The sequence below is a fragment of the Capra hircus genome, chromosome 7, assembly GCF_001704415.2.
Source record: "Capra hircus breed San Clemente chromosome 7, ASM170441v1, whole genome shotgun sequence".
NCBI lineage: Eukaryota > Metazoa > Chordata > Mammalia > Artiodactyla > Bovidae > Capra > Capra hircus.
The window spans coordinates 97927964-97951789 of NC_030814.1; the positions used below are offsets into that span (position 1 = coordinate 97927964).

The following is a 23826-nucleotide window of genomic DNA, read 5'->3' on the forward strand; positions in this document are numbered from 1 at the left end:
AAAGGGAATGAGAGAAAAAGCAACGAAGGGGTAAGGAAGCCAGTGATGCTGGTGAGAGAGTAGTGAGCAAACACAGAAAAAGACAACAAAGGAAAAAACTTAAGCAAAATCTGAAGGAGAAGGTATTTTCCCTCATTTAAAACAAAAATCGGAGAAGTCAGAGATTAGAGTTTTAAAATTCACATGAGCTTTTAGTTTGTGGAAAGGAATTTTTCTGCCTTTGCTAGAGAAAGGCCTCTCTCATTACTGTCACGTATATAGAATTTGATTTTTTTTAAAGCAACAGTTTTCACGGAAACATTTCTGAAATACCCGTGCTGGTTTTAGCCATCACTAGGAAAAATGTGTCTCCAAAAGAAAAAGAATGAACAGGCCACAGGGGGCGGGGGTTAAGAGGAATAGGAAGAGGTAGAAAGAAAGAGAGAAGGAAGACCAATCCTGAGAAAGACAAGCTGGGCCCAAAACTGCAAAAAGAGAGGACAGAAAAGGAAGGAAAGAGGACACAGCTGAAAAGGAAAAATGAGCAAGGAGAAAAGATAAAGACTCTAGGACAGGAGCAAAAAAAGAGAAAAAGAAGAGGATGAGGAAGAAGGAAAACTAGCTAAAGTGACTGCTTCTAGCTTGAGAAAGTTAAATGTGTCGGTTTCCCAAAAATCGACAGAACAAATGAGGCCTTGTGGATTATTTGAGGGAAAACAGGGACATGTGTACAGAATCTCACTCATATAGACAGTATTCAAAATCTTCAAGGAAACAAAATAATTTTCCCAGCCTGAGACAGGTTTTGCAATCGACTTATACCTGCCAATAGTGAAACATCTAGAAGTGCAAAAAACTGATATATTTAAAAACAGGGTCCCTGTTTGGAGGTCACCTTATCTTAAAAAAAAAAATTCTATTTGTCTACATCCTGCCTTCTTTAAGGCTCAGATTTATTCTTTCAGACTCTGGACACATACTAATTTTATATCTGTCTGTGTTAATTTGGAGAACTATACGCAAAGAGTGCAAATGACTCACAAAACCTACTTAGGATTTACCAGACATATCAGGATCCATTGTACTACTGTATATCTGCAGCCTAGTAAAAAAAAGACGCAAGAAATTTTAAAAGGCCACAGATAGAGCCCTGATGAGCCAGTTTAATTCCTGGGATTTTATAAGTCAGCCTGGGTCTGAACTGAAAGGAAGCCAACTTCATATCTCTGAGCTCTCCCATCTTGTTCCACTGAAGGGGTACAAGAAAGCAGTGGCCCGACTCCCCGACAGAAATGGAAAGAGAACCACCGTAGGCAGCAAAAGGAAGGGGCTGGCTGCTTATCTGAGAGGTGGGTGGGGCCTCCCCTTGCTGGGGGGGCAGGCAGGAAGGGGCTCTGCAGCCAGTGTAAAGCCATCCAAGACTCTGGAACTGCCAAGCATGGAAACCAGAAAATGCACATTGCGAGGAGGCTCGAAGAATTTGGACAAAGCGGGTTTTTGGCTGACTTGGGCCTGTTTTCCTCTGCTCAGGAATGGCGGACCCGGATGGGGTTTTCTGGCACCCTCAGCTGGCTGAGTGGACTTGCCCCACACCCCGGGCTGAGTCTAGGACCAGGCCTGCCTCAGAATCAGGCTGTGCTCTCCTCTCCTATGAACAGACCCCCACTCCTTCCCTTCCTTTTCTCCTCAGGACTGCAAACCCGGAGCGGTGGCCTGGGATCAGGCCAACAGGCAGCGTCGTTCTGGCTCCGAACGCTACCCTGCTCCAGGCACATCTCCCCTCTCCCTCCTGGCCCTGAATAAAATCGGGTGGGAAGGGAGGTGTTGGGGAAGACAGTCTATTCTCCCTAGTGCAACTGGAAATTGTTTACTTTCATTGTTTACAGAGTAGAAGAAGCAAAACCCTTGTCTTTAATTCACTACCTAGCTTGAAACTTTCTTGTATCACCAAATAGATGCAAAAGCTGGGAGGGTCGGAGCCCAGTCGTCCATCCAGGGGTCTACTTGAGGATAGGAGCCTCCGAAGATAAGAACACCCAGGATAGATGACAGCCGAAGGCTTCACAGGGCGAGGGCAGTACGAAGCCTGAGCCTCACCCACCCACCACGTTGGTCTGCAAAGTGTCACTCCTGGTGACCAAGGGCCCGGGGAAGAAGGAAGAACCCCACAAGCCAACTTTACAACTTCCGCTAAAGGAGAACTGAAAAACTGACAAGAGGCACGGGAAGGGGAGACAAGCACGTGAAGACGAGGTCTGTGCCCAGCACGTTGTGAAAATATCTGGAGGGCAAGAGAGGAGGCCAGAACAAACAGCAAAATGTTGAAAACCCAAAGCCTGGGCCCCAACTACCGACCCCAGAAAAAGCCTGGGGATCCTCCAGGGAAGACAGTCCTCTCCCTTCCCCCACCGTTCGCCCATGCGCTTGGAGGCAACTCCTGTGGCCTTCACAGGTCCTCTTGGTGGGCTCCTGCCCTGACACCCCCTTGTTTGCCGGGTCTATTGCCTCTGCCACAGGAGAAAAGGGCCAGGGCAAGAGGGGAGTTTCTCTGAGCTCCGGGTGCCCTCTGCCTGGTCTGCACTCCCCTCGGCCCAGAGAGAACCTCTTTCTTGCAGTTGCTGTGGCAACAGGCAGTGCCCAGAGCCTGGGGCAGAGAGCCGGTGGCCAGGATGGGAACAGCCCGAGGTTTTCACTGCTCCGAGGGCTCGGGGAGCTGGGCGGGCCCTGTTCAGGGAAGCGGCTTCCCCCAAATGTACAATTTTAGGAGTTGGAAGGAAGACATTTTTCAATCCCTCAAAATGCATTGTCCCCCGCCGCCCAACTATTTTATTATCAGGATCACTGCCAAGGAAATCCGAGAATCCTCATTCCCCTGGTGTGGAGCCCCTTCGGAGGCTGGCACCAGGGTGCTCAGAGCTTAGGACTGTGCCCACCCCTCGGCCACAATCCATCCCTCACTGGCTCCCTTTCTTTCTTACCCTCTCTCCCCCTCTTGTGTCCTCCAGCTCCAACACAAACTGTTTGCATGGGAAGTCTCCCTCTATGACCCGATTCAGCACACACAAGAGAAAACTGTGGGCGACAGACCCGACGTCCTAACGAACTTGAGTTAATTAATGCTAAGGAAGAAAAGAGGCGCCCTCGCTCTGTTGAATCACGGTTCACTAGCCCTTTCAGTTTGCTGTGGGTGGAGGAAAAAAAAAAAGAGGCTTTTTGGTTCAAATATTTTTGGGGGGCGAAGGGAAAACAAAAACACCGCAGAAGGGCCGTGGAGGGAGAAGCTGTCAGTACCTGCCCAAGGGAGCCGAGGCAAGGGTAGCCAAGCGCTCTCCCCCAAGCTCTGGGCCAGAACGGTGCTGGGAAGGCAAGAAAGGGTTGGATAGGGGAGGGGATTATCCACTGATTGCCGGCTTGTTCAAATAAATCGCTCAAGAAAAATTACATTGTCAGACTGCAAGACACAGACATATACATATATATATATATATATATTTTTTTTAAAGCCCAAGCCCAGCAACTCGATTTCATCAGAGCCGTGAAAATGTTTTAACAGTGCAGAAAACCGAAGTACGGATGGCATAAGAACAAAAACTTTAAGTGTGCAGAAAAAAAAAAAAAAGACAAGGTGGTAATGGGGAGGGGGAACAGCTGCAATTTTGCTTTCCAGATGCTGACAGCAAAATGTAATTGGCATGGAACATCTTCCTTACCACTTTTTATCCTTTGGTCCTGAGATGTTAAAATCCCACAGCTAAACCTAAGTCTGCAAACAGTTTCCAGGCGCAGTGCACACGTGGATGGGTCAGGAAGTCTCCGTGGGCCACATGCCTGAGAGTGTTATTTATCAGCCCACTGATTTTTACAAGACCTCCCACCATTCCTTAGTGGGGAGACCTGAGCAAAACAGGCTGGAGAGCATTGTTATTTAAATAATAGTTATTATTATTTTGTAACCCTCGGGCCTTCACTTTTGAGGCTGTACCTTCCTTTAAAAAAATACAACAAACTTTTAAACTTAAGTGTGACACATAGAGAGAAAGCACATAGTTCTAAGGCTTCCACTCAATGTGTTTTCACAAAGTGAACACACCTGTATACCCCCACCCAGATTAAGAAGTAGAACATTTTCAGTACCGCTCAAGGGGCCTTCAGTTTTTCAACTCCAGTGTTCTCATAATTCATATGTATTAGAAATAGATCCTGCCCACACCGGTAGCCTCAAATTTGAGCACCAAAGTATACACGTGTGTTACAGAGCTGAGTGCACTACTCATGTGACCATAAAAATTCATAGTGTAAAGAAGCCTTTTGAATCTTCACTGCTGCAGAAGGTTATCTACACCTTAGTCTGTCTGTCTGTCTCTTTCTGTGCCTGCCCTACTCTGATCCCTTCAGTAGGGCAACCAACTGCACAGTGGGGTTAGCAGACTAGCAGGTCAAATGTGGGAGACATACAGGGCCCACCAAGCTCAACTCAACAGAATAGCCACAGTGACTGAGGGGGAGTAAGCAGGTAGGAACTGGGGGCCCCTGGTATGCGTGGGTCGTAAAAGAAACGTGGCTCTGCAGAGTCAGGGGTTCCTGAAGAGTGAATGAGCATCTATCAGGACAGACTCTCCTCATCCCTGTCCAGAGGAGCCTCCCAGGGAGAGGAACGGGGTGGCGTCGGCAGAAGGGGGCCTACAGTGTGAGGGGGTCCTGGGGTGGCGCCGGGAGGCCCAACTCTGCTGCAGCTGCCTCCACCTTCCCTGAATTCAGCCCCAGCTGGCTCCCCCGTCACTTTCACTCGCACTAAATTTACTTTATAATTTTAAAATTAAATTTTAAAAAAAGCAGGAAAGAGAAAGCACTGAAGGCAAAATACCTCCCACAATATCTCTCCGAGGGGGAAAAAAGTTTCTGCTTATGTAAAAAAAAAAAAAAAAAGAATGCAAGGGATTGCTGAAAAGTCTAAGCACCGAATAACAAGGAAAATAAAAGAGGAACACATTTAATTGAAAACACCTGAGGTAAATAAATAAATAAATAAATAACTCCCTCTGCAACTCAAAGCCATTGTAAAAGCCCCTACCCCCAATTTCTTGCCCACTTTCACCTTTCCTTTCTCGTGGCAGCTGTGTCCTCCCGGAGCATGGCTTGGCGGAAGCCTCTTTTCCTTTCAAGCCCGTCCTTCCCCTACACCTGGGGGAATGACCAAGGCAGCAGCTTCCTCTCTGAGGAGCCTGGAGCAAACCTCTGAAATCCTTATGAAGAGCTTCTTCTTTCTATTCTCATATCTCCCCAGGCTGTTCCCACCACTGCCCTGGACCCTGCACTCCTGCCCCAAATCTAGGCCCTGTGGTTAGCAGCACCATGGTGGGGCTGGACGCCAGGCTCAGCCCAAGCAGGCAGCTCTCCCCTCTACTAAGGGCATAGGGCTGCCAAGGCAAGCTCTCGAGGACTGAATTTTCTCTTCCTATTGCATATGAGGTTGGAAAGAACTGTTCTGCTTCATTTAAAATATGACAAGGGATCTGAGCTCTATGAGCCTACAATCTTTAGAAATATTTGATTACTTGTTTTTTTTGGGGGGGGGGGGAGAGGGGAGTTGCAGGGCAAGATTCTGCATCTGAGACCCTACACCCGACAGCCACCGGGTTTGACTCTCCCACCAGCCAGCGGCCAGGGAAACACGCCCTCGGCTGGCACGGGGGTACCAGAGCCCGGCTCCTTTCTTCCTTTCTTTTTTAAATCGCTCTAGCGAAAACCAGGCAGTGGGTCAGGGCTCAGAGGCGGGGGAGGGACGAGGAGAGGGTTGTCTCTGAAGAGGGGGAAAAAGGAAAGGGAGGCTCCAACTCCGGGAGAAGAACGGCGGCAGAAGCAAGTTTCCCGGCTTGTGCCAGTTTGGGGATTTGCGAATCAGACCAGAGCGGAGGGAAGGCAGTTGAGGAAAAAAAAAAAGCCTGCATTAAAACTAACCAGCTTTGCCTAAAAGTGCGCCTTCCACCCTTAAATAAGACAATGCTGAGGGGAGAGGAGAGACGAGTTATTTCTCACTCTTTAATTATTCCAATGCTTAGCATTATTAAAAAAAAAAAAACCACACACATTAGCCAATGATATATTCTAACCCTCAACAAAGCTGGTATTTTTCTCTGATTACAGACTTTGCCGTGGCAAACCCGGGCTCCGACGACAGAGGCAGTGCAGAAGCGCGCTCCTAAATGAGAGACAATTTTATTAAAATCATAATCATTCCTCGCATTTCTCCAGCGCCTTTTCAGCGGCAGACATCCCAGGTGCCCCACGCCGGTTCTAACCAGGGAACCGGCGACCGAAAAGCTCAGTCGCCAAACAGGCGAGGCTTGAGCTCCACCGACTGCCGGCATATATATCCCCCCCACCCCCCAGCTTTTTGTAAATGCCTGTTTCCATTATCCAGCCTCTGTCTCACGTTAAGAAAAAAAAAGTACAAAAACTCCTTTACAATTTTGAAAATAATATTTTTAGAGAAGAGAGAAAATATGACCCGAAAAATAAAAAGAGAGGAAAGGGGAGCTAAGTGTGGTCTGGAAGCTTGGGGAAGTGGATGCGGCGGGGATGGGGCACCTCTGGGTCAAGAGTACGGAGCACAGTGTCAACCGCTGCCCCGGGTCACCTCCCCAGTCACAGCTGGAGAGGGCTGAGTCATCTGCACGTGGAAAAGGAAAAGGACCTAACACCATCAAAGCGCCCTTAAGTAATTCGGGTGATGAGAAGTCGGGTTTATGACTGGCTTCCGAGAGGCGGATCGGAGCGCTTTCTCTGAATGCCGGGGGCTGCTAGAGCTTGGCGGGGTGGGGGTGGGGTGGCGGGGCGGGGGGAGGCTTTCACTAGGGAGATGCCTACCGGACATTAGCCTCCCCCTCCAACAGGTTAAGTCGGGGCCCACTCGGCGCACGTGTTCTTTCTCCACTTTTCCTCTTCTCCCCCCTGGCCTGCCCAGAAGTGCTGCAAAATGGCTGGTAGCAATGGGTAGAGAGGCCTTAGCGCCCCAAATTCAAGAAGTCAGGGCCCAGGGAAGGCGGGGCGGATCAGAGTAGATCTGGAGGGGAAATTTTGTGTAAAGGTTCTTAGAAGCTGCGCAACTCCCGCGGCCTGAGGGCGGGAAAGAGGGAAAGGGAAAGCGCATTTTCTGCCACTTAGTCACATTTCTTCCCTGTGTTCGCCGGAGGCCAAACGCCCCCAAACCCAGCCAACCCTTGAAACAAACAAAAATGCTCCCCTGCTAAATTTCCCCCGCCCTTATTCACACACAAAAAGAGGCGACTTAAGGAGAGATGGGGAGGCTCGTCCCGAGGCTTAGGGTCTGGCGGCTGAGGCGAGCACAAGGGTTCTCTCCATACTGACGCCCCAAAGTTGCCCTCGGATTCCGGGGCACCTAAGCTCTAAACGTCCTTCGAGCGGCCAAAGAGCAGGAATCATGAATTTCGCATTCTTTGCAAAGCCCTCTCGCGCATTATCGCCCGTTGGATGTCGAGAGGCCACGGGAGGACGGGCAGAGGCCACTGCGGCCCCGAGCCCCACCCCGCGCGTCCGGGGAAGGGACGCCGCCATCTGAGCCCCTTCTGGCGCAGGCCTCCGGTGCTGCAAATGGCTAAAGTCCCAGAATGAGAACCAGGCCGGCCCTCGACGCCCGCGCCGGGTCCCCTTCTGCTGGGCCGCGGGGAAGGTTGGGCCGCGCCCCGGGCGAGAGGGTGTCGCGCCTGCGTCCGAAGGATGCCACAGCCCCCCTCAGAGTCTAGTCGGCGTCATTCTGGGGCTTCGGCTGCGAGGCAAACGCCCAAAGCCTCGCCTATTGCCATTTTCCCTTCACACCCGTTCCCGGGCTCCCCTCGCCTGCCCGCGGGGACAGCGGCCCTCTCACTCCTCACTCAGCGCTCGTTCCGAGCGATTCCGCCGCGGGAGCGACCCAACCTTGTGCCACAGGCGCTTTCCGAATCCGGGGCTTTAGGACACCGCTTCCCGCCTTTTCGCCCGGCGCACGCGCACACCGACTTTGCTCACGGCCCTCCAAGTGTCCCGGCTGCCCGCACCATCGAGGGCTGTGCGCGCCCTTCTACCCTATGGTGTGCGGCCCACGCAAGTGACAACGACAGTCAGCACCCAAGTTCCGCGCACGGAAAACACCCGGCCCTCCCCTTGCCTGAGCTCAGGGCAGGCCTCCCCACCACCCACACCCACCTATGTTCCCCCTATCCAAGCGTGAGCCATTTGAAACGGGTCGGGGACCTGTCACACGAGAAGGAATACCAGGGAGGCGACAATGAAAGAAGCTGTTGGCGGCAGGAGCCTGGCTAGGGGCATACCCTGGGGCTAACACAGAGGCACCGGCGGTGCGTCTCCGCCGGAGTTTCCACAGATATACAAGCGGACTAGGGGGCTTCGAGGCGACGTGAGGGACCGCCTGGATCCTCTCTTCCGGGCGCTTGGGAGAAGGCACGGAAGACGATCTTTCTTCCACCGGGCCCGGAGCATCCGGAGCGCTTTGGTTGAGCAGTGGGGCTGTCTAAGGAGTCCTGGGACACCCTCCCCCACCTCCGTTCAGCCCTGCGCTTCTATTTTAAGACTTCTCCCATCCCTCCAAAACCCACCCACACTCGCTCCTGAGGTCCAAAGTGCGCGCAGGGAACCCGCCTCCAAGCCCCCGGGCGCACCTGAGGGGAAGTCCAGGAGGGCTGGTAGCGCGCGGCCTGAGCTGCCAAGCTGGACTCAGGGGCGGGGGGGGGGCGCACATGGAAGTTTCGCCCGAGATGCCGGGCGGGGGGTGGGGGCGTTAAATGGCCTCTTTGTGGAGAGGAATTGCGGGCCGTCACTCAGGATTAATTTAAGCAGCAACAGCAAACACACCAAAAAGCAATGTCTCGCCGCCAGCACCCACCCCCGCAATTGTGTTTCGGGTAGGGCTGAGGGATTCAGTGATGTAGCTCGGCCTTTCGCGGGAAGGGGGGTCCCTAGCCTTTAAAAACGACGGGCGTCCACAATTGGGGTGGGGGGCAACTCCCGCCTCACCCCACGGCCCCTGCAAGGAGAAATGTGTGTGTGCGTGTGTTTTTTGCATGTTTGGGAAGAAGCCGAATAGGGATGGTAAAACCCAAGTACAAACATGGAGCGGAATGGGGGGGAGGTTCTTACTTGTAAGAAATATATATATAAAGGTACAAATTTCCAATATAAATATAGCACATGCAGGGGCGCCACTGGGCGCCCGTTCTGGGGCGTCTCACCTGAGCCCCAGGGACATTTGGGGAGGCGGGTGTTCCAAGAGAAATGGAAGCGGTGGGAACTAGGCCTCCGGGTCCCAGTCCCCTCCCCTCCAAGCCTGAATGCGGCTTTGCAGCCAGGTGCCCTGGGCGGCCTGGCAGGTGTGCAGCTCACGTGAAATACACGCGTGTGCAGACTGAGAGAGAGGTGCGTGCCCGCGTGGGCCTGTTGGCGTGTGCGTGGGCACCAGCAGTTCCTGCAGGCTCATCTACCCACCTAAGCTCGGGACCCCCAGTGCCGGCGCAGGGCAGTACTCGCGCTCTGAACACCGCTCAGGCTACAAGCAGGAGTGCAAGTGCGTGATGTGTGTGTGCGTGCGCGCGCGCGTCTGTGTATATGTATATGTGCCAGCCCCCCATCTGATGTTGGGCAAGGGTATATATTTATGGAAGGTGTGCTTCCAGCAGTCCCAATGGGGTGTGGGGCCTGCGTATGCGCAGAGCAGGCAGTGCCTGGGATCCCGGCCGCCGGCGCCAGGCTAGGGAACGTTGGCCACTCGGGTCTGAGCTTCTGTGAGAAAGCTTGCTTACGTGCGTGCGCGCGCCCGAGTGTCCGCAGACCCGGGAGTGCGCCCACCCAGGCGCCCCGTCGGGGCCGCTGAGCCGGGTGTGCGCATGTGCTTGCCCTAAGAGCCGACACGTGCGCCGGGGCCGCCGTCGCCGCCACGCTGAGCCAGGATTTGGCCCCTAAGCGGGCCAGGGGGCAGGGCCCGCCGCCGCCCGGCGGGTCTCAGCGGGATGTCGTTGGAGCGGTGTTGGTTTTGGCCGTGGCTGCTCTAATGGGGGAAGCCCCGGGGAGCGGACGGGGTGGAACAAAGAAGGGGAAAGCAAGGGAAAGAGGGCTGCAGAGGAGGAGGAGGAGGAAGCGCACTGGAATGCGGAGGGCCCTGGGGAGTAAGGGTGCAGGGCAGCCCAGGTCTCCTGGGCATGGCTGGGGCCGAGGGACTTGCCTGGAAGCCTAAGGCTGCCACTCCCACCCCCGCCACTCCCACCCCTCACTGTGGATGGAGACAGTTTTGCAGCCACCTCTCTGCCTTCCAGAACCCTGGCCCCAGCCAAAGGCTCTGCAGGCTGCAGCCACCACGGGCCACAAGCAGCAAAGTGACGTTTGGGCATGGTTCGCATATCCTCAGGGTCTGAGAGCAGACCGTTTGAGCCCTTTTAAGCAAGGAACCGGGAGGCCCCTTCCCTTGTTTTTTGCCTGGGTTGCTTAGAACCTCAGTTTTCCCTATCTGGGGAATGGGAAGGGAACTCCCATGGGGAGGGTCAGAAGGAGGAATGTCAGTTGCATAGGACTGGGTTGAAAAGCAGGGTGATCTTTTAAGTCTTGCTTGCCCCTGGGGGCCTTGCTGAGTACTTCCTGCCATCCCACTTCTAGCCTCATGACCTTGGCACTTAACCTTCTGGCCTCTGTTTCCTCATCTGTAAAACAGGTTACTCATACCTGCCTCCCGCTGGGAAGGTTACAGGAGGTCACGTGCACCCACCCACCCGCTGCCCAGGCATAATTGCTCTGGAGTTGCTAGCTGTTATTTTTATTGTGAAGTCTATGGCTGTGACAAGCTGTGACGCTTGGTGTGATCGCGTGAGGCTGGCTGTGTGTGTGACTGTGCCGCTGTGTGTGTGTGCGTGTGTGTGACAGGTTGTGTGTGAGACTGTGCGTGGACGACAGATTGTGCCGGTGTGCGGCAGTGCCTGTGACAGGCTGTCACTGCGCGACAGACTGCGGGTGGCGGGGTGTTGCGCGTACCGACTGTGAGTGGAGATGAAGTGGTGTGTGGGGCTGGGACCAGGGGACCCCCATAAACCTACCTCAGTGAGGGTCTGGCTGACAGATGAGGAGATTCTCAGGGCCTGGGGGCAGGTCAGTCCAGTGTCCTGTCCACCTTGCCCTTTCTATTGTTCAGAGGGATCCCACTTGCTTACAAACCTTGGGAGGTGACCCTATGATGGAGCCCACCCCTCCCCAGGGGGACACATTGTGTCAGCTCAGACACCCGTCTCCACCCCAGGAAGGTCATCAGGAACCTCAGGGCATAGAGGATCCCAGGCCCGGCTGGCTTTGGTGAGGGACACACACCCTGAGCCTGTTTTCCACAATTACCCTGAGCCTGTTTTCCACAATTTCCCTGAGCTCCAGGCCTGGGGAGGGCTGGTGGAGACCCAGAGAAGGAGGGATTTAGGGAAAGACCAAGAAAAGCCAAGAGAGAAATGGAGGAAGAAGATGAGAAAAACAGAGACTTCCCTAGGAACTGGCGAACCTAGAGCTGCTTGAGGTCTGGGCCTCCAGTCAGGGTGGACACCCATCAGGTTTTTGGAAATGCCAGCTGACACCTACAAGCATAGCTTGTACCCCAGGCCCTGTGCTCAGACCCCACTTTTAAGGGACTCACTGCTCCCTTTACTGATTTCAACCGAGTCACTCTTCTAATCCGTGTGGGATTCTGCTTCTTACACCCCTCCCTGGGGCCCAGCGCCTCCTTCTACACTTGGAGAAACTGAGGCTGAGAAAGGGGAGGGGACCCATCTGAGTACCCACTCACAGCCAGGAGACCTGAGAAATCAGAACTCCAGGCTTTGTGTCATGCACTTCCCCAGTATGGAAAAACCTCACCAGCTGGAAAAACCCCAGGGCCTGTGGGTTGGGGGCAGTACCCTCCAAACCCCACCCTGCCCCCCTCGGTGTGTCTGTATGTGTGCGCTGGGTGTATGTTCTGGGGAGTGCTATGATCCTCGGCTGTCACGTGTCTGGTGTCACAAGCCACAGCATGATGTGTGTGTCCCTCTGCTATCGTAGGCCTCTTGTGTCTGTGTGTCCGTTCAGGACCAGCCCCTGCCAGAGAGAGGGGAGAAGTGTCGAAGCACCCCCCCACCCCACCCCGCCCCCCCGAAAGTGTGTCTTTGATACTTGCAGCCTCGGCAGCGAAAAACAAGTTTCCACAGGGCCGCCTTGGGCTGAGGCCAGGCCGTCCTCAAATAACATTTGAAGTTACTTAGCAAACTTTGTTTAGTGCCGAGAGAGGCGGGCACCAGGCTTGGGGGGGGGGGCAGTAAACCGGTTCCTCCTAAGGCCCTTGTCCCTCTGTGGGCACAAGTGCCTAGCGTGGGGCTTGGTTTCCCCCACCCCAGCTCTGGGGAAGGGGAACAGAAATCTTCAAGCCCAGGGTGGGAGGGGGTAGGCTTGGCAGAGGAGGGGTGGGAGCACCCTCCAAACGAAGCCTGGCTTTTCCCATTTCTGTCCAGACCCTGGGCTTGGAGAGAAATGCCCGCCTGGTCTCCCTGGGTCCCAGAGGCTGACACCAGGCCCTAGGGTCAGTTCAGAGGTGGGAGTGTCTGCACTTCTCCGTCACCCTCTTTCTGCAGCCCAGCTCTGCCAACCTCGAGGCTGCTTGCATGAGCTGGCTTGAAGCATGTTTCCTCCTCCAGGTGCACATACACAAGCACCCATAAAGCCCTCCTTGAGCCCATATGCTTGGCCGCCCAAACCCTCTCTCCCAAGGTCCCCAGCCCCAGGCAGCAGAGGCCAGAGAGCCAGCAACGGCAGGTTTGGAAGTGAGGTTGGCGCCTATGGGAGGGGGAGGGGGAGGAGATGCCAAAAATGGTGAGCCATTACAGGCAAGCAGGCGAGAGAGGGAGGAAGCAAGCAGGGAAGATGGAAGCCAGGCAGGCATCCTCTCTGAGCTCTGGGATGCAAAGGGGCAGTGGGAAAAGCAGGCTGGGCCCTTCCACAGAGCGGGCATGGGGAACAAGCCCCAGGTGGCACGCGGCGGGCAGGGGGCCCAGAAGGTGCCCAGCGTTCCCCCACCCCCACCTCAACTTCGAAATGGAGACTGGCAGCAGCAGCCGCTCGGCTCTGCCCGGGCATGGGGTGGGGGTGGCGGGCAGGCAGGACGCCAAACCAAATGCCACCAGGCTGGGCACAAGGGTTGCCAGCCAGCAGTGCCGACCCCACCAGCTCCAGTCCAGAGCCCTCACACCTGGAGCTTTGGGGGTGGAGGGAAATGGGGGTCCAGCGGTGGGAATTGGGGGTCCAGCAGACAAAGCTGGGTCCCCTCAAACCATGGGCAGATCCCCAAGACCCTACAAAGATGGCGCAGCCTGGCACTGCCAGGGAGACAGGCTGGGTAAAAATAAACTGGACCCGCCCCGAGGGAGCTAAATCGAGGGGCCCAGGTGGAAGTGCCACTCCAGGCCACCAGCTGCCCCAGCCCCACCCCCCAGCTCAGAGCAGCCCAGTTGAGAGCACCCAGTGCCCATCGAGTCCCAGTTTTTATAGAGAAGAGGCCCCAGCCATCTAGTCCCCGGGTCTTAGGCCAGCATCCACAAGTACGGATAACGGATGACCTCAGACAGCAGCAACAAGAGGCTGTGCGTTCCAGGCGGATGGTGCAGGCAACCAGACCAAGTCACGTACCCCTGACCTCCGCACCGCCCCGTGGAGAGGGCAAAGGCCCTGGTAGGCCGCACTTGAGCCATGGCAGAGCAACCAAACTGAAAGTCAACACTGAGCCACGAGGCCGCCAGACCACCTCTGCTAAAAACCATAGCTGTCCAGCACTTCCGAGGGCCCTACCTGCTCTCGTTCCCCCATAACACCTATCGCAGTCTCAAATACTGGACACTCCCTTGTTTATCGGGTTCACAGTCTACCCTCCCACCGGGGCTGGCACCTCCACTGATTTTGCTCCTTGCCGAGCCCCCGGGGCCTAGAACAGGGCTGGCACCCAGGAGGTGCTTAGCAAATATTTGTGGAAGGAATGCACAGGCCCCCGGCTGCACCCCCAGCACAAGGGCTCCAGCGAGGTGCCCGGCAAGGTGCCCGGCAAGGTGTGGGAGAGGGCGTTGGGCCCTGCCAGAAAGGTGAGGATAAGCCTGGCCGATGGGTGTGCAGAGAGGGTGGGATGACCGTCCACTCTCATTCTGAGCCCTGGGACAGAAGAAGAGCTGAAGGTCAGAGCCATAACTAGGGTTCAGGGTCAACATCAACAGCTAGGACACACTTTGAATGGGGGCCGAGAGGGCCACTCTGAAATTTCATAAAGGCCAGAAAATAAGCTAGCTTTTTCTCCCATCAGTAAGATTTAGGATAGGGGTGATCAGAGAAGAGAGCGAGGCTCTTCCACCTTCTAGCCCTTGGCCCTGATACAGGACACGTCTTCTCAGAATCTGTTTTTCATCTATCGAATCAAGCACTTCCTTCACATCAAGTACTGTTTTAAAGCACTTGGGATAAACCAACTCCTCTGATCCTTCCCACAACCCTATGAGAGGAAACTGAGGCCCAGAGAAGTTGAACAACTTGCCCAAGGTCACACAGCTACTGAGTAACAAAGCCAGGATTCATACCCAGGAAATTGGCTCAGAGGTCCCACTCTCCTAATAATGTCCAAACGTCCCCAAGGCCAACAGTGCCGAAGTGGAGCAACCCGGTCTAACATACTGTCAGAGACACACATGGGCACAGCTAACCCTTACCATGTCCACCTCGTGTGGAAGGATTCAGGGAGACAAGCCAGGGAGGCACATAGGTCAGGTCAAGACACAGCGCGCATTCAGCACACTTTAGCCATTGCTACGATTCTGAGGACAAACACTCATCCACTTATTATCCTCTGAAAGGTTTTCTTCCTGTAGGACTCCATCAGCCACCTTTCTTCTGCTTTCTCCAGAGTCAGAAATGAGGAGTCAACGGCCAGAGGATTAATGAGACAGCCGCATGGAGAACCAGAGCCTCAGGGGTCAGCCTCGCCTCCATCCTGGACTGTCTCAGTGGCTGCCAGAAGCAAGACTGTGAAACGGGGGCCCAGAGGCAGGGGTGTTGTGGGCAGAGGCGGGCATGTGGCCTCGTAGGAGTATCCCCCAGGCATCTACAAACCAGCACTGGGACTCAGAGCTCTCCGTTCCATCAGGAGAGGATGGAACTGCCACTTAAAGGCAGTTCCATCTTGGGGTGGTTGGATCTGCCACTTAAAAACAGCTGGGAGCAGGGCAGGCAGGTAGAAGGGAAGGTACAAGGAGGGCAGGTCTCACCTCTGAGGCTCCATTTTCAAGCAGGGCCAAGTGTGGCCCAGGTGTGAATGGGTGTGTAGGTGTGACCCTCATCCCCGTGTGCTGGAGCAGCATGGGATTGTGTACATGCCCCACCTTTTGTGCCCAGGCTTGTGTGTCCGTGAGGTGGGGGGAGGTATGCATTTGTTGACAATACCTGGGTCCTGGTGAGCAAGACAGTGTGAGACACTGTGCTAGCCAGACTCTTATCCGGGTGTATTTGTGTGTGTGCATACACGCACTCAGTGGGTGTCAGGGGCTAGCCGGGCTCAGGTGTGTGTGACTGCGTGTGTCTAACAATATACTAGAGCCAAGTTTTTCCACTTCAGCCCAACGGTTGACACGAGGGCTGGATCATTATTTGTGGTTGGGGTCACTTCTGTGTCCTGCGGGTGCTGGGCGCCTCCTTGGCTTCCACCCACTAGATGCCAGAGGCAAACTCTCCTCTAAGTGTGACAACCAGATGTTTCCAAGCATCGCAAGGTGTGTGTGTCTCACCATGTGTCTGAGAGTGTCACTGTGTGTGTGTGCCATGCACTTTTCACCACATGTCTGTGGGGCTGTGTGCTGTTGGGTGGTGGCGGTGCCTGTGTCTCATGGTGTCTCACTGTATACCATGGGTGCCCCAGAGTCAGCACCCACGCACGTGACCCTGTGCACGGAGCCCGAGTCACTGTGTTTGGTGTGGCGGGGGCATCTCTAAGTGTCTGTGTGTGAAGCGAGCCCCTCTGTATGGGAACCCCGGTGTCTGTGTGCTCCTGTGTGCCATGCCTGTGTGACGACGTGATTCTTTGTGCCTGTGTGCCAGTGACCGTGTGCAACTTTGTGGGAGACGGACCCAGAATAAACCCCCAAGATGATTCAACTGAAGCCGATATTTGGATGGACCATCTCGGATGATTAGGCACTCACCCCCTACCCCACCCCCAGCTCCTGGCTGCCCCGGACAGAAAGCTGCTTCCTAGGGCCAAAAGGGTGGGGTGCTCCTCCAGGTTGCCGCTTCCTCCAGCTCTGCTCCTGCAGATTCAGGTGGGGACAGACCCCCGCCTTTGCCTGATATGTGCCAGGAAGGCTGGCACGGAGCTTCCAACTGAGGGGGCCGGGTTCTGGGTGATGGTGGTGGCACTGCCCCCTGCCTGCTGCTGGCCACCACCCCCAGTCTCTGCTCAGGGTGGGGCCCAGTGGGGGGAGAGCTCCCCAGTGCAACCCCGGCTTCCGATTGGCTATGGAGCGCCGCAGTGCCCGCCACCCGCCTCCCCCTCCCCGGCTGGCGCAGCCACATCGGTAGTGATGGCAAATGCAGCTCGGAGTTCTGGGCACAGCTGCGCCTCGCAGAGGCCTGCCAGCCCCACCAGAAGCCAGACACCCCAGCTCCGTGCCCCCGACCCCTCCCCACCCGCCCGCCCACCCAACCAGGCAGCAAAGTCACCCCAGCCACTGCTCGCTCAGGCTGCCAGGCCCAGTCCACCCAGCCCCCTCGCCCGCTGGGCCTGTGCCCCCTTTAGCCCAGCCCGCTTGGGGGCCCAGGCCCCTGCACGCGGCCACTCCCGCCCTCAGAGGGGCTCCTCTGGAGTTGGGGGGAGGCGGCAAGGAAGGGGGGCGGGGAAGGGGGGAGCTAGCCCTTCTTTTAGTGAACGCGCCCAGAGCTGGAGCCAAAAATCGAGGAGGAGAGATATTCAGACAGAGCCAAGATGCGTTTGGCAGGAGGAGAGAGAGGGAGAGAGGGAGCGGGAGGAGGGGACGAGAGAGGGAGGAAAGAGAGGGGGCAGGGGAAATCAGGGAGGGGGCTTCAGTCTCCAAACCATGCTCTCAGAGCCTCCGAGGGTCAGCAGGGCGGTGTGGGGGTGGGGGACCCGGGGCCGACCTGGCCCTGGGGGCAGTGGGCTCAGGCCCATGGAGACAGCCGGACACCCCAGCTGGCCAGGCCAAGACGGACACGGGCAGAAGCCAAGATCAATGTGCGCCGGGCAGACAGAGCGAGGCCTGTGGGCGGCCCAAACATACACCCGCACCTCACCACACAACGGGCTTCTGTCCATGCCGGGCCAGGGGCAAGGGTGGGGCCCACAGCAGGGCCACCACGGCCGCCAGACCTCAGGGGAAGCCTCGGAGAGGCCGGCCCACTCCCAGCCGCTAGATTGGTCGCCATAGTGGGCCCTTCGCAAGGTGCCGAGAGGCCAGGGGAGGCCACGGAGAGGGGTCCCAGTGGAGAAACACCAATCGATGGTCACTGGGACAAACCCAGGACACACAGTGCCATGAAGGTGATACCTGTCGGCCCACACAGGGAAACGGGTATGCCAACACAGGTGGACACAGACAGGCCGCCCCACACAGTGAGACACATTGATACACCACTCGTCATGACGGCCAGACACAGGAGGCTTCGATCGATGATTCGTTTAGTGACGTACCCATAGCGGCGCTGTGACACAAAGACCACATCGGGCATCCTGACACCCATGGTGACACCCCCCCACCCTGGTGTCACCTCAATGCACAGAGACGGAGCTGGGGATGACCCTCAGAGACAGCAGGCAGCATCCACTGACACGCCCTCTGAGACACAGGGGCACTCGGAAAGGGAGCCACACAGACATGCAGAGCCACCTTCCGGGAAACGGTCCTCCACGGCTCGCCATGCCGACGAACGCACACGCGAATCCGGAAGAATCCGGGGAGCTGCTCAGGGGTGTCCCCCTACCTGGTCCCTTCACCTCCACATCCAGGGGTTTAGGGGTAGGAAAGCACAGACTGCATTCTCTCCCCTCCCCCCACCGCGAGGAGGGACAAGCCCCCCCTCCTCAGCGCTGTGCTGGAGGGAAGCACCGACATCCAGGCCTCCTCAGCCTCTCGGTCCAGCTGGAGGAAACTGTGAGACCCTCCCCCGGGCGGCCCCCTGCGCCTGCACTTCAAGAGCACAGGACAGGAACCAAGAGGACCAGAAAGGCCAGGCTCCCAGGGGGCTGGAAATGGAAGCCAGTGGTTCGACACTGACCACCAGGGAGCCTTTGCTGCCGGCCACAGCTGCACGCCCGTCCCCTGCCCATACCCGCAATGCCTACTGGACCCTGTCAAGTGCCCTCATAGGGTCCCGCACAGGCATCCCATCCCCATGATGGGCCCAGGTGACGATATGCCCTGATGCAGACACAGAAATGACTCTGGAGCCACAAGGATGTCAACACCAGGACCCACCAAGATTCGTAGGTTTTTTGACCCACTCACATCTGAAGACTCATGTGTATACACCCTTGCATACTCTGGCCCAAGGCCTCAGAGCCTAGCCTCAAAGCCAGCTTGGTCAAAGTCAGGGAAAGGACCAGGGGCAACTGAAGCCCCCCACGAATGCCATGGTTCCCACAGGGCAGCCCAGGTCTTGGCTCTCTCTCTGTCCCCTCCCTCACCCCCACTATCACCTCTCCCTGTCTTGAACCCCTGCCATCCATCCCCCCAGCACGCCCCCCTGCCCTGCCCGCTCACAGCCCCCCTACCTCGCGCCGCCTACTTGGCCTCCAGTATCCCACCTGAGGAAAAACAGGTGGGCCATGAGATGGCCTATTTCCTTCCCAACTCTTCTTTTGCTTCCTCCTTCCTCCAGGCAGTCCACTTGGATTTCTGTGATTGGGAGGTGCTTGACCCTGCCCTCCATCCTTCTGGAGTGGCCTGCCCTCAGCTAGGAGGGCCTGCGGCTGGCCTAACAGTGATAACCAAAACGACACATCATTCCTTTCCTTGAGCACACGCTAGATGCTAGGCGCAGCCCTGAGCCTAATCTTAGCATGAGAAATCAATATCATTATTACCCATTGAAATATTTTTAATTATTTTTTTTACTGCCAATTTCACAGACCAAGAAAATCCTGTGCTTCCAGTCACAGGATTAGAAGATGCAGAGCCGGAGCTCAAACCCTGAGCTATCTCTGGCAAAGTCTCACACTCAACCTCTGCTTCCATGGCTCCACCTGGGAGCCCTTGAGGTCACATAAGACCTTTTGGACTGGGCCAGGGACCCCTGGCTCCAGTCCCCTCTGTGTTAACCCAGCAGAGCCCTCAGCTCTGAACTCTGTCTATCTGAGCTCAACCTAGCCCCAAGCATGGTATACTCTGTCCCAGCTGGTCACCACGCTTGCCTCCCGCCCCAACCCCCACCCCCAGCAATGGGCACTGAGCAGGCAGGGCCAGAGCCAGAGAAAAAATTTGCCATAACAAGGGGCTCTCATGTTGGCATCAGGATGGGGAGGAGAAGCTTCACAGGGACAGAGAGGTAGCCACAGAGACCCAGGGAGAGAGCAAGGGGACATTAGGGAGGCCCCAGCCCATCACCGTCCCTTGAGGGAGCGTGTATGTGGTTGTGTGGAAATAAGGGTACATGAACATTCTGCTGCTCCTGCGGCCGCGTGGCAGGCAATGTTGGTGAACATGTGTGTCTGTGTACCCACCCGGGTAAGCCAACAGCCTCATGTCTGTGTCAAGGTGTGTGTCTTGTGTCAGGTCTGTGTGAGCAAGTGTAAGGGTGAACACACACTTGAGTCAGCCTGTATCTGAAGGTGTCTGGCCAGTATTGCTGTGTCTCCGTGAGTTTATGTAGAGACACGTGTCCTATACCAACGGGTCCGTGTGTGTTGGTGTGTATGTGTGTGTGTGCTGGTGGGGAGAGAACACAGGTCCACCTTTTTCTGTGTCCATAAGTTCGTCCGTCCATGGCCGTGTGTCTGGACGTCAGCACAAATGCGTCGTTCGTGTCCTCATCTTGGCGGCAGCGGTGGTGTATCTGTGTGTGCACATCCAGTGTGCAGCTCTATTTGTTAGGAGTGGAGGGGCCTGCCATCTACCCCATTCCCCTCAACAAAGGACTCAGGCCCGTGGCTGCAGTGGCTCAAACAGCCCCAGCAAGCACCCACCCAGCCACCCTGGATTTCCTTTTTCCACCAGGAGATTTTTCCCCCCCGCACCATCACGTCCGCCCTTCCCCCTCGCCCACAGTGCCTTTCCCCGCCAGGGCCCCGCTGCTCCAAGCTCGTTCCTGCTCAATCATTTATTGACTTTAAAATCGAAGCCAATTCTGGTTTGGAAAAAAAAAAAAAAAAAGACACACACACACACAACGAGGCCAGGGAGAGACAGAGTCCGAGACTCGAGGGGGAGGATAGAGCAGAGATGGGGCCAGAATCAGAGAGAGACAGGGAAAGACAGGGACAGTCACAGATATAGGACAGTGAGAGAGACGGAAAAGGGGCAGAGAAAGACAGAGATACAGGAAAAGACGAGACTGGCAGAGCAAACTAGGGAAGCAGAACGATTTATAAAAACAGAGACTAGCTCCCAGAAATGTGACTGGCAGGAGGGGCAGGCTGGACTCCGCTGACCAGTCAACAGCAGCTGCCTGCCCAGAGCTGAGGAGCGCAATCCAGCAAGCACATGCCCCCTTCTCTCCCCAGACACCCTGCCACACTCAGGCCTGCCACACAGAGCTGACCCCTTGCTCCCTTCTGGGGTGTCAGAGAGCCAAGGCCTGGCCATTGCCCTGAGTCTGGGGGCTACCCCAGCCCTTCCTCATCTTGTCACCAGTGGGCCAGCTGGTATTTTCTTTCCCAGGGTGCTGTGATGTCTGAGGAGCCAATTTCTCACCCAGGCCAAGGAGGAGGGTAGGCCTGGGAGCTAAGCAGGCGGCTAGTGGGCCAAGGGCCGCTCAAGCATGAGGTCTTGATTCCACTAGGCCCCAAATACCAGCCACACTGGCCAGCCATAGCTCACACCCAGCTAGGTGTATAGAGGTCGTTGTGCGGGGGGCCTAAGATGGGGTGGCCCGCCAGTCAGAGGGGCCACCCTGACTGATGGTGGGTGTGGGGGCCCCCCACACTGCCATCAAGGCCAGAGTGCTTGCTCACACCTGCATACACACTGTGACACACGTGTGCATATGCACCTCACTAACATGTACTCACACCTGCTTGTGTACAGGAAAACCCTCGCTCCTGGACACACACATGTCCATACCATGCAGGGCTGCCCATGCCTGATCCACAAGGCCACACGCAGACCCTGAGACTGACACTCACACACCACACACACGCATCTGTGGATACAAGCATTCTGTTTGTTGGGAGGGGGCTGGCACAAACCCCTGACATACCCTCTAGCCCCTTGCCACAAACCACACCCGCATTGCAGCCATATTCACGTGGATTCCCATTCCCCAGCCTGGGCACACTTGGCACACAGCTGGCAAGGCTCAGGTCGGCAGAGGGGACAATTAGGACCCCAGACTTGGCCTAGAGATGCCCCCTCCCCACAAACGTAGGCTCTGCTGGCAGGCAGAGCTAGGCGGCCCCCAGGTGTCCCTCTGCGGAGTCTGGGTTGCCAGCCATAGTATGGCCCAGGAGACAGTGCTACAAGGGCCGCTGTGGGGCTCTGGGTATCTTCTATGCCCTCTCAGAGCCTGAAGCCACCTCCAGGGAAGGTGGGGTGGCAGGGCAGACATCCCCCCCGGCCTCTTTCGCCCTGCACCGAGCGCGGTGCTGGGAACTTCGCTGGAGGCGGGACGCGCTCTCGCAGCGCGCCAAGGTCGGCACAGCGCCCGCGGCTGACTCGACGGCGTGGCCGCAGCACGATCGGCAGTTGTCCGCGACTCCTTCCCGCCCCTCCCGCCTCCAGGCAGCGGGACGGGATTCCCCAGACCTGCCTGGTCCGCGGCGCCGCAGCCAGCCGGGGTCGCTGGGGCCGGAAAGTTTGCGCTAAGGAAAGTTGTTTTTTTTTTTTTTTTTTCGGGGTGGGGGGGCGCGACTGCGGCGTCCAGGGTCGGCGAAGAGGCGCGGCCTGGGCTGGCAGTCGGCCCGTCCCTCCTTCCCCTCCCCTGCCCCACAGAAATTTGGGAGCCCCGCCATTTTCTTAGCCCCGCTCCCATGTGAGGCCTGAACAAAGACTTTGGGGAGACGCCCGGGCCGCTCGGCCCGCCCCGGGCACCCCGGCAGCACGCAGGGGCCATCGCCACGCATGCCGGCCGCTGCCACCCTGCGGAACCGCTGCGCCCGCCCTAGGGAACGCCGCCAGCCCCACTCCCCGCAAGGCGCCCTGCGGACCACCCCCTGCTACTCTGTCACCCCGCAAACACTGCCAGCGGCCACGCTGTCCGGGTGCACGCCACAGTCGCCCACAGGTCGGCGGGAGTCCCGCTGCCCACTGCACCCCAGTCGAGCGCGCGCGCGCGCACACACACATACACACACACTCACACACACGCACTCCGGCTCCGCGCTCCAGGGGCAGCGCCACGCACGCAGCCAGCCACCCCCGGAACCCCAATAGGAGTCTGCCCCTGGGCCAGGGTCGCACGCGCACCGGGGCGTCCGGACGCGTGCCCGGACTCCCCGTCGCCCGGCTTGCACCCCTCGGCCACCCGCGGGCTCACTCCCCCCAGCCGCCGAGCTCCCCCTCCGCCCTCCCGCCCGCGCCGCCGGCCGGCCTCCTGCGCCCGCTCCCCTCCCGGGTCGCGCGGGGGCGGCGGCCGGTACCTGGGTGAGGCAGTACGGGGAGTACATAGCTGGACGCCCGGGCGGGAGCGCGGCGGCCGGCCGCGGCGAGGGGAGGCCCGGCAGGCGGCGGCCGCGCTCGGGCTCCGGCTCCGGCTCGGCTCCTCCGGCCTCCGCCGCGCTGCGCCCGCCCGGCCCGCGGCCCCGCGCTCGGCCCGGCGCCGCTCCGCGCTCGCCGCTCGCAGGCTCGGCCCCGCCGGCTCCGGGGCCGCCGCCGCCGCCGCGCTCGCCGCTGCCTCTCGCGTCCGCCGCCGCCGCCGCCGCCGCGCGTCTACTCCATGCCGCCGCCGCTCGGCCGGTCACCCTCGCCCGCCGCCGCCGCCGCCGCCGCCGCCGCCGCCGCCGCGCTGTGAAAGTGAAAGTTTAGACAAAGTTTGGAAGCGGCGCACTCCGGGGAGAGGGAGCGGGCGGGCGGCGCGGGCGGGAGGAGGGGCGCGGGGAGGGGCGGGCAGGGCGGGGGAGCGAGGGCCGGCGCGCACACACATACACACACACATGCACGCACGCATGCACACACACACACGCAGACACGCGCGAGCGGGGGCGCACACCGACGCGGCCACCCCGACACGTGCTGGCCGGCGTTCCAAAGCAGACACACGCTGACACGCAGTGAGGCTCGGACCTCTCCATACATGTCACGTACAGAACTCATTGCCGCACGTTCCACATTCCGACAAAGCACACGCAGACACCTACACACGCAGCATAGACACACAATCCACACACATGCACTGACACACAGGCTCACACATACGCAAGACTCGGAAAGCAACCCACGATGCACGCAGACATGCACACAGGGCCCACCATCACGCGATGATGCCCACACACATGCATTTCAACAGCAAATCATGTTTAGACTCCCCAGTACAGGGGGACACACTCCAATACGACCTCAATGGACACACACTGATACCACCAAGACACACATCGGTGCAGGTTGACGCATACAGGTTCATCCTGGTGACACTGGCATGATCATA

The 23826-nt window shown here is 57.4% G+C and overlaps 1 protein-coding gene across 4 annotated transcripts in view; it reads right to left on the bottom strand.

Moving 5' to 3' along the window:
* Positions 1–23010, bottom strand: part of NFIX (nuclear factor I X) — a 98176-nt gene extending 75166 nt beyond the window's left edge. For all 4 annotated transcript variants that reach the window (XM_018051247.1, XM_018051244.1, XM_018051245.1 and 1 more), the window contains exon 1: positions 22823–23010. In XM_018051247.1, coding sequence (XP_017906736.1) covers positions 22823–22849 — 27 coding nt within the window. In that variant the 5' untranslated portion in view covers positions 22850–23010. The remainder of the gene's footprint in view (positions 1–22822) is intronic.